Source organism: Cottoperca gobio, chromosome 4 (assembly GCF_900634415.1).
Source record: "Cottoperca gobio chromosome 4, fCotGob3.1, whole genome shotgun sequence".
NCBI classification, from domain to species: domain Eukaryota; kingdom Metazoa; phylum Chordata; class Actinopteri; order Perciformes; family Bovichtidae; genus Cottoperca; species Cottoperca gobio.
Window position 1 is genome coordinate 21,314 of NC_041358.1, and position 13,205 is coordinate 34,518.

At 45.7% G+C, this 13,205-nt stretch overlaps 1 protein-coding gene across 1 annotated transcript in view; it reads left to right on the plus strand.

Annotated features, from left to right (window-relative positions):
• The first annotated feature begins 1,232 nt into the window (after nucleotides 1–1,232).
• LOC115007432 (calcium homeostasis endoplasmic reticulum protein-like) overlaps nucleotides 1,233–13,205 on the plus strand; it is a 28,300-nt gene continuing 16,327 nt past the window's right edge. The window contains 6 exon segments of the mRNA XM_029430298.1: nucleotides 1,233–1,414; nucleotides 2,277–2,450; nucleotides 3,328–3,366; nucleotides 6,619–6,788; nucleotides 12,364–12,501; nucleotides 12,597–12,748. Coding sequence (XP_029286158.1) covers nucleotides 1,390–1,414; nucleotides 2,277–2,450; nucleotides 3,328–3,366; nucleotides 6,619–6,788; nucleotides 12,364–12,501; nucleotides 12,597–12,748 — 698 coding nt within the window. The 5' untranslated portion in view covers nucleotides 1,233–1,389.

Sequence of the window (13,205 nt, forward strand, 5' to 3'; positions counted from 1 at the left end):
TGTAAAATACACATGCTTATAAATGTGTAATACACGTGCTCTTATAAATGTGTAATACACGTGCTTATAAATGTGTAATACACACCCTCATAAATGTGTAATACACGTGCTTATAAATGTGTAATACACGTGCTTATAAATGTGTAATACACATGCGCTTATAAATGTGTAATATGTGTGTGCTTATAAATGTGTATCACAAGTGCTTATAAATGTGTAATACACGTGCTCATAAATGTGTAATTCACTTGCGCTTATAAATGTGTAATACACGTGCTTATAAATGTGTATGTCACTTGAGCTTATAAATGTGTAATACACGTGCTTATAAATGTGTAATACACATGCGCTTATAAATGTGTAATATGTGTGTGCTTATAAATGTGTATCACAAGTGCTTATAAATGTGTAATACACGTGCTCATAAATGTGTAATTCACTTGCGCTTATAAATGTGTAATACACGTGCTTATAAATGTGTAATACACATGCGCTTATAAATGTGTAATATGTGTGTGCTTATAAATGTGTATCACAAGTGCTTATAAATGTGTAATACACGTGCTCATAAATGTGTAATTCACTTGCGCTTATAAATGTGTAATACACGTGCTTATAAATGTGTAATACACATGCGCTTATAAATGTGTAATATGTGTGTGCTTATAAATGTGTATCACAAGTGCTTATAAATGTGTAATACACGTGCTCATAAATGTGTAATTCACTTGCGCTTATAAATGTGTAATACACGTGCTTATAAATGTGTATGTCACTTGAGCTTATAAATGTGTAATACACGTGCTTATAAATGTGTAATACACATGCGCTTATAAATGTGTAATATGTGTGTGCTTATAAATGTGTATCACAAGTGCTTATAAATGTGTAATACACGTGCTCATAAATGTGTAATTCACTTGCGCTTATAAATGTGTAATACACGTGCTTATAAATGTGTATGTCACTTGAGCTTATAAATGTGTAATACACGTGCACTTATAAATGTGTAATATACGTGCTTATAAAGTTGAGCCATGTGCCACTGAGCAACTTCCATAGTATTTAACAGGCCCTGCCCAACGACATTGTATCCAGTTTTCTTTATACATCCACACTTGGGCGCCGTCTCCTTTCTAAACTGTTCAGAAAAAGCATCTTTGCTATTGTTTCCAGCTCCACCACACCCCACGTGGCGCTGTAGACAAATCAGACGGCTATGTTTCGTGGCGCTGTTTTTGTGTAATAATACTTCCGGTGTACTTACAGGGGCAATGCGTGTTTTTGTTTTTGACAATTCTATAAACCTTTCAGTGAAACATTACAGAGTTGACTGATCTCTGGACTACCTGTTAAGGTTCAGCGGGTTAGCTGTAACTGAAGCCAGACATGGATATCCCCAACCCCCCTGAAGGTGAGCAGTTATGTTACGCTGCAACGTTGTATGATTGTCTTTGAACGTAAACTAGCACCCATGCTATCTAAAGCTACGTTACTGCTATTTAACACAATACATTACCGCTTCATTTAGCATTTCGGCCAACGTTAATAACGTCCGTAGTTTAGCGTAGCCTATCTAACACAGTTTAATGTGTGTGTCTTTAGCAGGAATTTCGGCGTTTAAGATTAAATCATAAGAGTAGCTGAGATGTATATCACTTGTTAAGACGTTGGTCAGAATTGGTTTGCTCTTCGGATTTTCTGAAAGATTAATATCAAGTAAGAAATCTTTGAAAACGATCGTTTAACTACACTTACTTTATTGAGTGTATGTCCAGGATTATCAACTCTTTTAACCTTCTGGATGAACAAATATTCAATCTGCTGAATAGTAACAGTTTCCCAAATTGCAACGTGTTTCCTAATCCAAACATAGATGATACTGTAACATCAAATTAGATATTACAAAGAAGCAAGGCGATGTTCCACTATTCCACTAAGGTGACTATTCAGGAGCCTTCTTCCCTTGTTAATATATTGCTGTAGATGGGTTGCTTCTTTCGTTCAGATTTGTAATAATGTTGTTAAACCAGCTCCTGTTTTCTTCAAAGATCACTGCATATTTATCTTTAAGAAAAAAATGCCTAGTTCTGGAATACAATGATAACAAGGCACAGACTGGCCAAGTTAGGTTAAATGCCAAAATGTGGAAAGCACAAGTTATGGTCACTTTCTTCCTATCTTTTCTGAGGCTATTTGTTTGTTAACACTTTTAGACAGATCATCAGCTGCCCCAGCTCTGACTGTTTCCTCCTTTTTCTTTTTTTCTGGTGCAGATCAAGAACTGAAGAATGTTATAGACAAGCTGGCCCAGTTTGTCGCTCGGAATGGGCCAGAGTTTGAAAAGATGACAATGGAGAAACAGAAGGACAACCCTAAGTTCTCCTTCCTCTTTGGGGGAGAATACTTCAGCTACTACAAGTGCAAGCTTGCTATGGAGCAACAGCAGCGTATGTAGTTTAAGGGAAAGTCAACAATATAACCAGAATTTGCACATAAATATTTGTATGATGTTGGAATGTTCAGTTAATTTGGTATTCAAGATAATATATTTCATATATTTTATATAAGATAAAGTCTTTCCCAGTACTATTGAGTCCTTAATGAAAATAATAGGCAGAATTTAATTGAAATGGAGCTTGTACAAGTCTAAAGGCAGATTCAAGGATAGTTTATTGTCATTCTGAAAACACAGGATTGCAGAACAAAATGTAGTTCTTTTTTTAGTCCATTTATGCAATACAGGAAAAACAACAAATCAAAACGTACATTCCTGTAATTCATTTGTTGAATTTGCATCAGTAGGAATGTACAATAGCAACGAAAACAATGATGAATTTACTGGACAGATAATATGGCTGGCATCTTTAACATTAACAGCTGGGTTAGCTTACCTCCCATCTTGGCCAGTCACTCCGCCCTCTGTGGCATTTGGTCCAGCAGGTCTGGCTGGAGGGTCTGAATATCGTCTCACGGTCACCTGCACTTAATCCAATTCCCGCGACAAAAAGACAACAAATTTAGCAAAGTTCATGGGAGCTACTGGCCACTGCCTCTACATGCGCCGCCATAGCCAATAAGTGATAAACATGAATTTGATTTGATCAAATTAACGCATGTCAACTTGTTTTTATGGGACATAACCCAATTGGAACACGTTGTGCATCTATACACACAAAGAAGAGAAACTGTTGATTGAATTCTCCAACATCATATTAATCAACAGTCTGGTAATAACAGCACAGTATTTTGTAGTGTTGCATGGAGTTCTTTTGTCAGTAATGTAATACCACTGAAATGCATTAAAGTTTGCTTTTCTCCACTTAGATCCCTCTACCCACGATGGGGAGGAGTATAAAGCTGAAGGTATTTATTTGGAACCAGATTTGTCACGCATTTCATTTGGGAAGTTCCATTTTGTTTTTGGCATATTATCATAATTATGGTTGAAAGCTTTTTGGTTTGTTTTCAGTTCCAATTTTGTTATGTTTTTATTCATTTTTGAGTTTGTGCTGTTGTTTTGTAGTTTGACTGGATATATCTTCAGTATATTTTCTTGATGGTGCTCATCAAAATTGGCTTAATCCTTAATTTTGAAGCTGTCAGGTTTGATTAGACAAACAGAAGGAGGTGACCTGGGCCCTGTATACAAAGCAGTATTTGGAGTTGGCCAGGTAACTTCAGGGTCATGCCTGGGTTTTCAGTCCTACAGCGGTGGTTCACTTCTAACCGGGTGAGAGAGAGAATCCTGCTCACACACAAAAATGGCTGAAGGAGAGGTTTGGTAAAAACAAATTTGGTTTGGTTTAATGGTCACGGTTTTAGCCTTTTCAGGCAAACAAAAACAATAAACTCCAAACGTTCTTTCTCACTGTCAGAACCAGGTTACCACCATGCTTATATTATGTGACCTGTTACCTAATTCTGTCCAGCTGTCTGATCTCCAGCTGAAACACTCACATCTCTCCACCAGCAGTCTGCCCTGTAACCACACCCTACTGCTATACTAGTTTAGATTGCCATGGTAATTTATGCTGCATGCCTCCAGAGTAGGTAATGTATGAAATAGGAGATTAACGTTTTTAAAAGCACATAAATTAACAGGTTTATATATATCACTGCCCCATCGGGCACGAGTAGATCTGACCATAATTACATTTGTGTATTCTGTTAAGTTAATGTGTTGTTTAGATGTACTCTTATCTAATAAGAATATAAGATACTAGAGTGGTGATGGCCTAGTGGTATAGGTCCAAATACAATACCAGATGGTTGTGGGTTCAATACCAGCGTGACCACCATTGAGTCCCTGAGCAAGGTACTTAACACTGAGTTGCTCCAGCGAGACTATCCCTGTTCCTGTAGTTAGTTACTGTAAGTCGCTCATGATAAGAGCGTCTGCTAAATTACATGTAATGTACTTGATTCATCCCCTTCAGGAACACATTTCCTGACACATTTTTTTGCCTTGTTCTTTCAGCTGCAACCACAGCGGTGTGAAATGGATTTGAGAGCAAATTAAAATAATATATACTTATACCATAAGTGTACATCTAATAAAAACCTTAATTTAATAGAATACACAAATGTAATCATAGATTGCTAAAGCATGGTAATTTACACATTCACACAGTAGGCGCTTTATTTTGCCAGCTGTCCTTCCTGCATTTGGCAGCTGCAACAGTGTTGCTTTTAGCCTGGATTATGGATCATGGTTATATGGATATATTATGGATAACTTCTTAGTATTTATCTAATATCATAGTTTACCCTTCATTTGTAAAATATGCTGCTCTGCTGACAGTGGACTTGTCCAAGTCGGCTTTGGGATTTGCTATATGCTGCAAACACCGCACATTTTATGTGAACGCTCATAGCCAGATTGAGTAACCCTTAATTTAATGAGTTGATAACCACCGTCGTAGGACCGTTTAGCATAATTCAAGTTGTTAGGGTTAGTGAGGCCTAGAATGCTTCTTCTCAGAATTCAGGGAAAAGTGTAGAACAAGTGTTGGGTTCACAGATTACTATCTGAATAATTATCTCAGTTCTTGGTAAAATTGTTTCCCGTTAAAGTTTTCACTACCACAGTGATGACATTTCAGGAATGACAACAGTGTTAATGCTGATTAAAATGTTGTTCACTCTTCTGCTTTTTACTTGAAATGTTTCATCTACTTGCTGTATGTACGGGTAAATCTCAATACATTTGAATATCGTGGAAAAGTTCATTTATTTCATTAATTCAATTCAAAAAGTGAAACTCACATATTATATGGATTCATTACACACAAAGTGAAATATTTCAAGTCTTTATTTGTTTTAATCTTGATGATTACGGCTTATAGCTAATGAAAACCTAAAAATCAGTATCTCAGAAAATTAGAATATTGTGAAAAAGTTCAATATTGTAGACTCATGGTGTCACATTCTAATCGGCTAATGAACTCAAAACACCTAGAAAGGTTTCCTGAGCCTTGATTGAGGTCTCTCAATCTGGTTCAGCAGGCTTCACAATCATGGGGAAGACTACTGACTTGATAGTTGTTCAGACGACAGTCATTGCCACTCTCCACAAGGAAGGGGAAGCCTCAAAAGGTCATTGCTAAAGAAGCTGGCTGTTCCCAGAGTGCTGTATCCAAACATATCCATAGAAAGTTGAGTGGAAGGAAAAAGTGTGGTAGGAAAAGGTGCACAAGCAACAGGATTACCGCAGCCTTGAGAGGATTGTCAAGCAAAAGCCATTTAAAAATTTGGAGGAGCTTCACAAGGACTGAGGCTGGAGTCAGTGAAGAGCCTCCACGCACAGACGTATCCAGGACATGGGCTACACCTGTCGCATTGTGTCAAGCCACTCCTGAACCAGAGACAACGTCCGAAGCGTCTTACCTGGGTTAAGGAGAAAGAGAACAGTGGTCCAAAGTCCTCTTTTCAGATGCAAGTAAATTTAGCCAAAAGTGGTCTAATGACCATGGAATCAATATGCTTGATTGGCCAGCAAACTTGCCTGACCTGAACCCTATAGAGAATCTCTGTCAAGAGGAAGACGAGCTGAAGGCCGCTATCGAAGCAACCTGGGCTTCCATAACACCTCAGCAGTGCCACAGGCTGATCGCCTCCATGCCACGCCGCATTGATGCAGTAATGCAAAAGCAGGCCCAACCAAGTACTGAGTGCAAACACATGAACATACTTTTCAGAAGGCCGACATTTCTGTATTAAAAATTGTTTATCTTATGTAATATTCTAATTTTCTGAGATACTGATTTTTGGGTTTTCATTAGCTGTAAGCCATAATCATCAAGATTAAAACAAATAAAGGCTTGAAATATTTCACTTTGTGTGTAATGAATCCATATAATATATGAGTTTCACTTTTTTGAATTGAATTAGTGAAATAAACTAACTTTTCCACGATATTCAAATTTATTGAGCTGTACCTGTAAACTGTTACATCGTATTTTACCTTTTGAGGTCACATTGATTTAAATACTTCTCTGTGGGCATCTGCATAACTTCAGCGGTCCCACAGCATCAACCCTTCCAGCCTCAGCCCCAAAAAAAGTTTAACCAAAAATGTTCTTATTCCCTGCTGTTTTCCCGCTGCTGTTATTGCAGAAATGTACAACCTGGGCGCCAAAGACGTGATTGATATCCCCCCTCCACCAATGCCGATGGTCGCTCCCCCTCCGATTCCTCCACCTACTGCGCCATGTATGGATGAGCTCATCCAACAGAGCCAATGGAATCTGCAACAGCAGGAGCAACATCTGCACACACTCAGACAGGTACAGAGCAAGAAAGAAATTAATCTGGCATTTTTCCCTCACTGATTATTTATTGATGCTTTCTTTCGTGATTTTTTTTGGCTACTAAAGAGCAATTAGTACCCAGATAAGGAGGGAACAATATGTGAGGTTAGGAAAGACTGTTGAAAAAAGGAGGAGGGTGGGGGGGGTGCTGGGTGAGTGAGGAGAACATGACTGATTACACATTATCTGATATCTGATAGTTCTTCTCACCATCTGATAGTCCTTCTCACCATCAACCTAGATTGTCAAAGTAGTATTCCAGTTCTGGCATTATCATGTTTATGATGATCTTGTCTGCTATTTGACATTTGCTTGAAGACACCCACTACCCTCAAATGTGTTTGGCTTTTATTTTTCATAGCGAACATTAACATACACTGACCAAAAATATAAACGGAACACTTTTGTTTTTACTCCCATTTTTCATGAGCTGAGATCTAAGACTTTTTCTATGTACATAAAAGGCCTATTTCTCTCAAATATTGTTCACAGATGTGTTTAAATCTGTGTTGGTGAGCACTTCTCCTTTGCCGAGATAATCCATCCACCTCACAGGTGTGGCATATCAAGATGCTGATTAGACAGCATGATTACAGCACAGATGTGCCTTAGGCTGGTCACAATAAAAGGCCACTCTAACATGTGCAGTTTTATCACACAGCACAATGCCACAGGGAGCGTGCAATTGGCATGCTGACTGCAGGAATGTCCAGCAGAGCTGTTGCCCGTGAATTCAATGTTAATTTCAACACAAGGCGTTTCTGAGAATTTGGCAACCGGCCTCACAACCGCAGACCACGTGTAACCACACCAGCCCAGGACCTGCACATCCGGCATCTTCACCTGTAAGATCGTCTGAGACTAGCCACCCGGACAGCTGATGCAACAATCGGTTTGCATAACCAAAGAATTTCTGCACAAACTGTCACAAACCGTCTCCGGGAAGCTCATCTGCATGCTCATCGTCCTCACCGTGGTCACCGTGGCCTGACTGCAGTTCGAGGTCAAGAGGTTGAGGAGAGGGTAGAGAGAGAGGTTGACTGATGGGGAGAGAGGGGGGGGGGAGAGAGAGAGAGAGAGAGGTTGACGGATGGGGGAGAGAGAGAGGTTGATGGATGGTGTGAGAGAGGTTGACGGATGGGGGAAGAGAGAGAGGTTGACGGATGGGGGGTGAGAGAGGTTGACGGATGGGGGGTGAGAGAGGTTGACGGATGGGGGTGAGAGAGGTTGACGGATGGGGGAGAGAGGTTGACGGATGGGGAGAGGGAGGTTGACGGATGGGGAGAGGGAGGTTGACGGATGGGGAGAGGGAGAGGGAGGTTGACGGATGGGGAGAGGGAGGTTGACGGATGGGGAGAGAGAGGTTGACGGATGGGGAGAGAGGGAAGAGAGAGGTTGACGGATGGGGAGGGGGAGGTTGACGGATGGGGGGTGAGAGAGGTTGACGGATGGGGGGTTGACAGAGGTTGACGGATGGGGGGGTGAGAGGTTGACGGATGGGGTGAGAGGTTGACGGATGGGGAGAGGGAGGTTGACGGATGAGGAGAGAGGGGGAGAGAGAGGTTGACGGATGGGGAGAGAGGGGAGATAGAGGTTGACGGATGGGGAGAGAGGGGAGAGAGAGGTTGACGGAGGGGGAGAGAGAGGTTGATGGATGGGGAGAGAGGTTGACGGATGGGGAGAGAGGGAAGAGAGAGGTTGACAGATGGGGAGAGAGGGAAGAGAGGTTGAAGGATGGGGAGGTTGACGGATGGGGAGAGGGAGGTTGATGGATGAGGAGAGAGGGGGAGAGAGAGGTTGACGGATGAGGAGAGAGGGAGAGAGAGGTTGACGGATGGGGAGAGAGAGGTTGACGGATGGGGAGAGAGAGGTTGACGGATGGGGAGAGAGGTTGATGGATGGGGAGAGAGGGAAGAGAGGTTGATGGATGGGGATGGGGAGGGGGGGAGGTTGACGGATGGGGAGAGGGAGGTTGACGGATGGGGAGAGAGAGGTTGACGGATGGGGAGAGGGAGGTTGACGGATGAGGAGAGAGGGGGAGAGAGAGGTTGACGGATGGGGAGAGAGGGGAGATAGAGGTTGACGGATGGGGAGAGAGGGGAGAGAGAGGTTGACGGAGGGGGAGAGAGAGGTTGATGGATGGGGAGAGAGGTTGACGGATGGGGAGAGAGGGAAGAGAGAGGTTGACAGATGGGGAGAGAGGGAAGAGAGGTTGAAGGATGGGGAGGTTGACGGATGGGGAGAGGGAGGTTGATGGATGAGGAGAGAGGGGGAGAGAGAGGTTGATGGATGAGGAGAGAGGGAGAGAGAGGTTGACGGATGGGGAGAGAGGTTGACGGAGGTTGACGGATGGGGAGAGAGGTTGATGGATGGGGAGAGAGGGAAGAGAGGTTGATGGATGGGGATGGGGAGGGGGGGAGGTTGACGAATGGGGAGAGGGAGAGGGAGGTTGACGGATGGGGAGAGGGAGGTTGACGGATGGGGAGAGGGAGGTTGACGGATGGGGAGAGAGAGGTTGACGGATGGGGAGAGAGGGAAGAGAGAGGTTGACGGATGGGGAGGGGGAGGTTGACGGATGGGGGGTGGGGGAGGTTGACGGATGGGGGGTGAGAGAGGTTGACGGATGGGGGGTTGACAGAGGTTGACGGATGGGGGGTGAGAGAGGTTGACGGATGGGGTGAGAGGTTGACGGATGGGGAGAGGGAGGTTGACGGATGAGGAGAGAGGGGGAGAGAGAGGTTGACGGATGAGGAGAGAGGGGGAGAGGAGAGAGAGGTTGACGGATGGGGAGAGAGGGGAGATAGAGGTTGACGGATGGGGAGAGAGGGGAGAGAGAGGTTGACGGAGGGGGAGAGAGAGGTTGATGGATGGGGAGAGAGGTTGACGGATGGAGAGAGAGAGAAGAGAGAGGTTGACAGATGGGGAGAGAGGGAAGAGAGGTTGAAGGATGGGGAGGTTGACGGATGGGGAGAGGGAGGTTGATGGATGAGGAGAGAGGGGGAGAGAGAGGTTGATGGATGAGGAGAGAGGGGGGAGAGAGAGGTTGACGGATGGGGAGAGAGGTTGACGGATGGGGAGAGAGAGGTTGACGGATGGGGAGAGAGGTTGATGGATGGGGAGAGAGAGGGAAGAGAGGTTGATGGATGGGGAGGGGGGGAGGTTGACGAATGGGGAGAGAGAGGTTGACGGATGGGGAGAGGGAGGTTGACGGATGGGGAGAGGGAGGTTGACGGATGGGGAGAGAGAGGTTGACGGATGGGGAGAGAGGGGAGAGAGAGGTTGACAGATGGGGGGGAGGGAGAGGTTGACAGATGGGGAGAGGGAGGTTGACGGATGGGGAGAGAGAGGTTGACGGATGGGGAGAGGGAGAGGGAGGTTGACGGATGGGGAGGAGAGGGAGGTTGACGGATGGGGAGAGAGAGGTTGACGGATGGGGAGAGGGAGAGGGAGGTTGACGGATGGGGAGAGGGAGGTTGACGGATGGGGAGAGGGAAGTTGACGGATGGGGAGAGAGAGGTTGACGGATGGGGAGAGAGGGAAGAGAGAGGTTGACGGATGGGGAGGGGGAGGTTGACGGATGGGGGGTGAGAGAGGTTGACGGATGGGGGGTTGACAGAGGTTGACGGATGGGGGGTGAGAGAGGTTGACGGATGGGGTGAGAGGTTGACGGATGGGGAGAGGGAGGTTGACGGATGAGGAGAGAGGGGGAGAGAGAGGTTGACGGATGGGGAGAGAGGGGAGATAGAGGTTGACGGATGGGGAGAGAGGGGAGAGAGAGAGGTTGATGGATGGGGAGAGAGGTTGACGGATGGGGAGAGAGGGAAGAGAGAGGTTGACAGATGGTGAGAGAGGGAAGAGAGGTTGAAGGATGGGGAGGTTGACGGATGGGGAGAGGGAGGTTGATAGATGAGGAGAGAGGGGGAGAGAGAGGTTGATGGATGAGGAGAGAGGGGGAGAGAGAGGTTGACGGATGGGGAGAGAGGTTGACGGATGGGGAGAGAGAGGTTGACGGATGGGGAGAGAGGTTGATGGATGGGGAGAGAGGGAAGAGAGGTTGATGGATGGGGATGGGGATGGGGAGGGGGGGGAGGTTGACGAATGGAGAGAGAGAGGTTGACGGATGGGGAGAGGGAGGTTGACGGATGGGGAGAGGGAGGTTGACGGATGGGGAGAGAGAGGTTGACGGATGGGGAGAGAGAGGTTGACGGATGGGGAGAGAGGGAAGAGAGAGGTTGACGGATGGGGAGGGGGAGGTTGACGGATGGGGGGTGAGAGAGGTTGACGGATGGGGAGAGAGAGGTTGACGGATGGGGAGAGAGAGGTTGACGGATGGGGAGAGAGAGGTTGACGGATGGGGAGGGGGAGGTTGACGGATGGGGGGAGAGAGAGGTTGACGGATGGGGAGAGAGAGGTTGACGGATGGGGAGAGAGAGGTTGACGGATGGGGAGAGAGAGGTTGACGGATGGGGAGAGAGAGGTTGACGGATGGGGGGTGAGAGAGGTTGACGGATGGGGAGAGAGAGGTTGACGGATGGGGGGTGAGAGAGGTTGACGGATGGGGAGAGAGAGGTTGACGAATGGAGAGAGAGAGGTTGACGGATGGGGAGAGGGAGGTTGACGGATGGGGAGAGGGAGGTTGACGGATGGGGAGAGAGAGGTTGACGGATGGGGAGAGAGAGGTTGACGGATGGGGAGAGAGGGAAGAGAGAGGTTGACGGATGGGGAGGGGGAGGTTGACGGATGGGGGGTGAGAGAGGTTGACGGATGGGGAGAGAGAGGTTGACGGATGGGGAGAGAGAGGTTGACGGATGGGGAGAGAGAGGTTGACGGATGGGGAGGGGAGAGGTTGACGGATGGGGGGAGAGAGAGGTTGACGGATGGGGAGAGAGAGGTTGACGGATGGGGAGAGAGGGAAGAGAGAGGTTGACGGATGGGGAGGGGGAGGTTGACGGATGGGGGGTGAGAGAGAGAGAGAGAGAGAGAGAGAGAGAGACTTTGAGAGGTTGACTGTTGAATGCAATGTTTCTGGAAAGTATTAATAATAATAATTTGAATGTCAATGTTTCAAATGTGTTTATGAATGAAGCTTCAAACTATTTGGCACAGCACTTGTCGACCACATTCCACGCAATGAGCCAGATAGGCTTTCACAATGCAATTCAACAACAAATGTTTTTTGTTCTTACCCATGCCCAAACCCATGAATTATATAAATGTATTTTTTACCTGCTACACATCTCTTTTGCGGGTTAACTATGGGTACCTGACCCTGTTCAGAGCTGCCTGCCCGTCGGGAGCAACTTGGGGGTTCAGTGTCACTTTAACATGCGCACAAGAGGAGCTAGGGATCAAACCGTCAACCTTGTCATTAACGGACCTGGTTCTTCCTCCCGAGCAACAGCCGCTGGTCTTCCCTGACGAGAACCGGCATCTTTTCTATTTTCTTTCCTTCCTGTTCACTCCTGTTACACTTCATAAGAGCAGTGGGAAGCTGAAGAAGAATGGTTGATAGCATTTTCTGATGCTTTTTTCTATGTCTTCTTCAATGTAGGAACAAGTGACTGCAGCCATAGCTCTGGCTATGGAGCAGCAGACCCAAAACCTGCTGCTCGAAACTCAGTTGGACATCACAGAGTTTGACAACCTGCTGCAGCCCATTATAGACACCTGCACCAAAGATGCCATCTCTGTAAGCCTGCCATAATGGAGACTTTTTTAGGGATATGCTTAAAATATTTTTTTAAATAATTTATATCTCACTCATGTATTTTGTCTTCCTGTCAGGCTGGTAAGAACTGGATGTTCAACAACGCCAAGACTCCACAGCACTGTGAACTGATGACATCACATCTTCGCAACCGCATCACTGCTGATGGAGCGCATTTTGAGCTCCGCCTACACCTCATCTATTTAACAAATGACGTTCTCCATCACTGGTACACAAACCCAAATCCATAAATGAAACGCATGTCGATTACTTTACTCCACTTCTTTCTAGGGAATGTTGTATAGCTCCGATAAGACTTTCATTAACATGAACTCTCACGATGTTACAAGTATTAAAACCACTTAATGTGTGTACAGTGGTATCATAAATTGAACAAGCATAAGTTTCGGGTACCCATTGCTGATTAATTACCTTTTGACTTTTAAATTTAATTGAATGTCCATCCCATCCATCCATCCATCGTCTACCGCTTATCCTTGGTCGGGTCGCGGGGGCAGCAGCTCCAGTAAGGAACCCCAAACTTCCCTTCTCCGGGTCACATCCGCCAGCTCCAACTGGGGCATCCCGAGGCGTTCCCAGGCCAGTGAGGAGATATAATCTCTCCACTTAGTCCTGGGTCTTCCCCGGTGTCTCTTCCCAGCTGGACGTCCCTGGAACACCTCCCT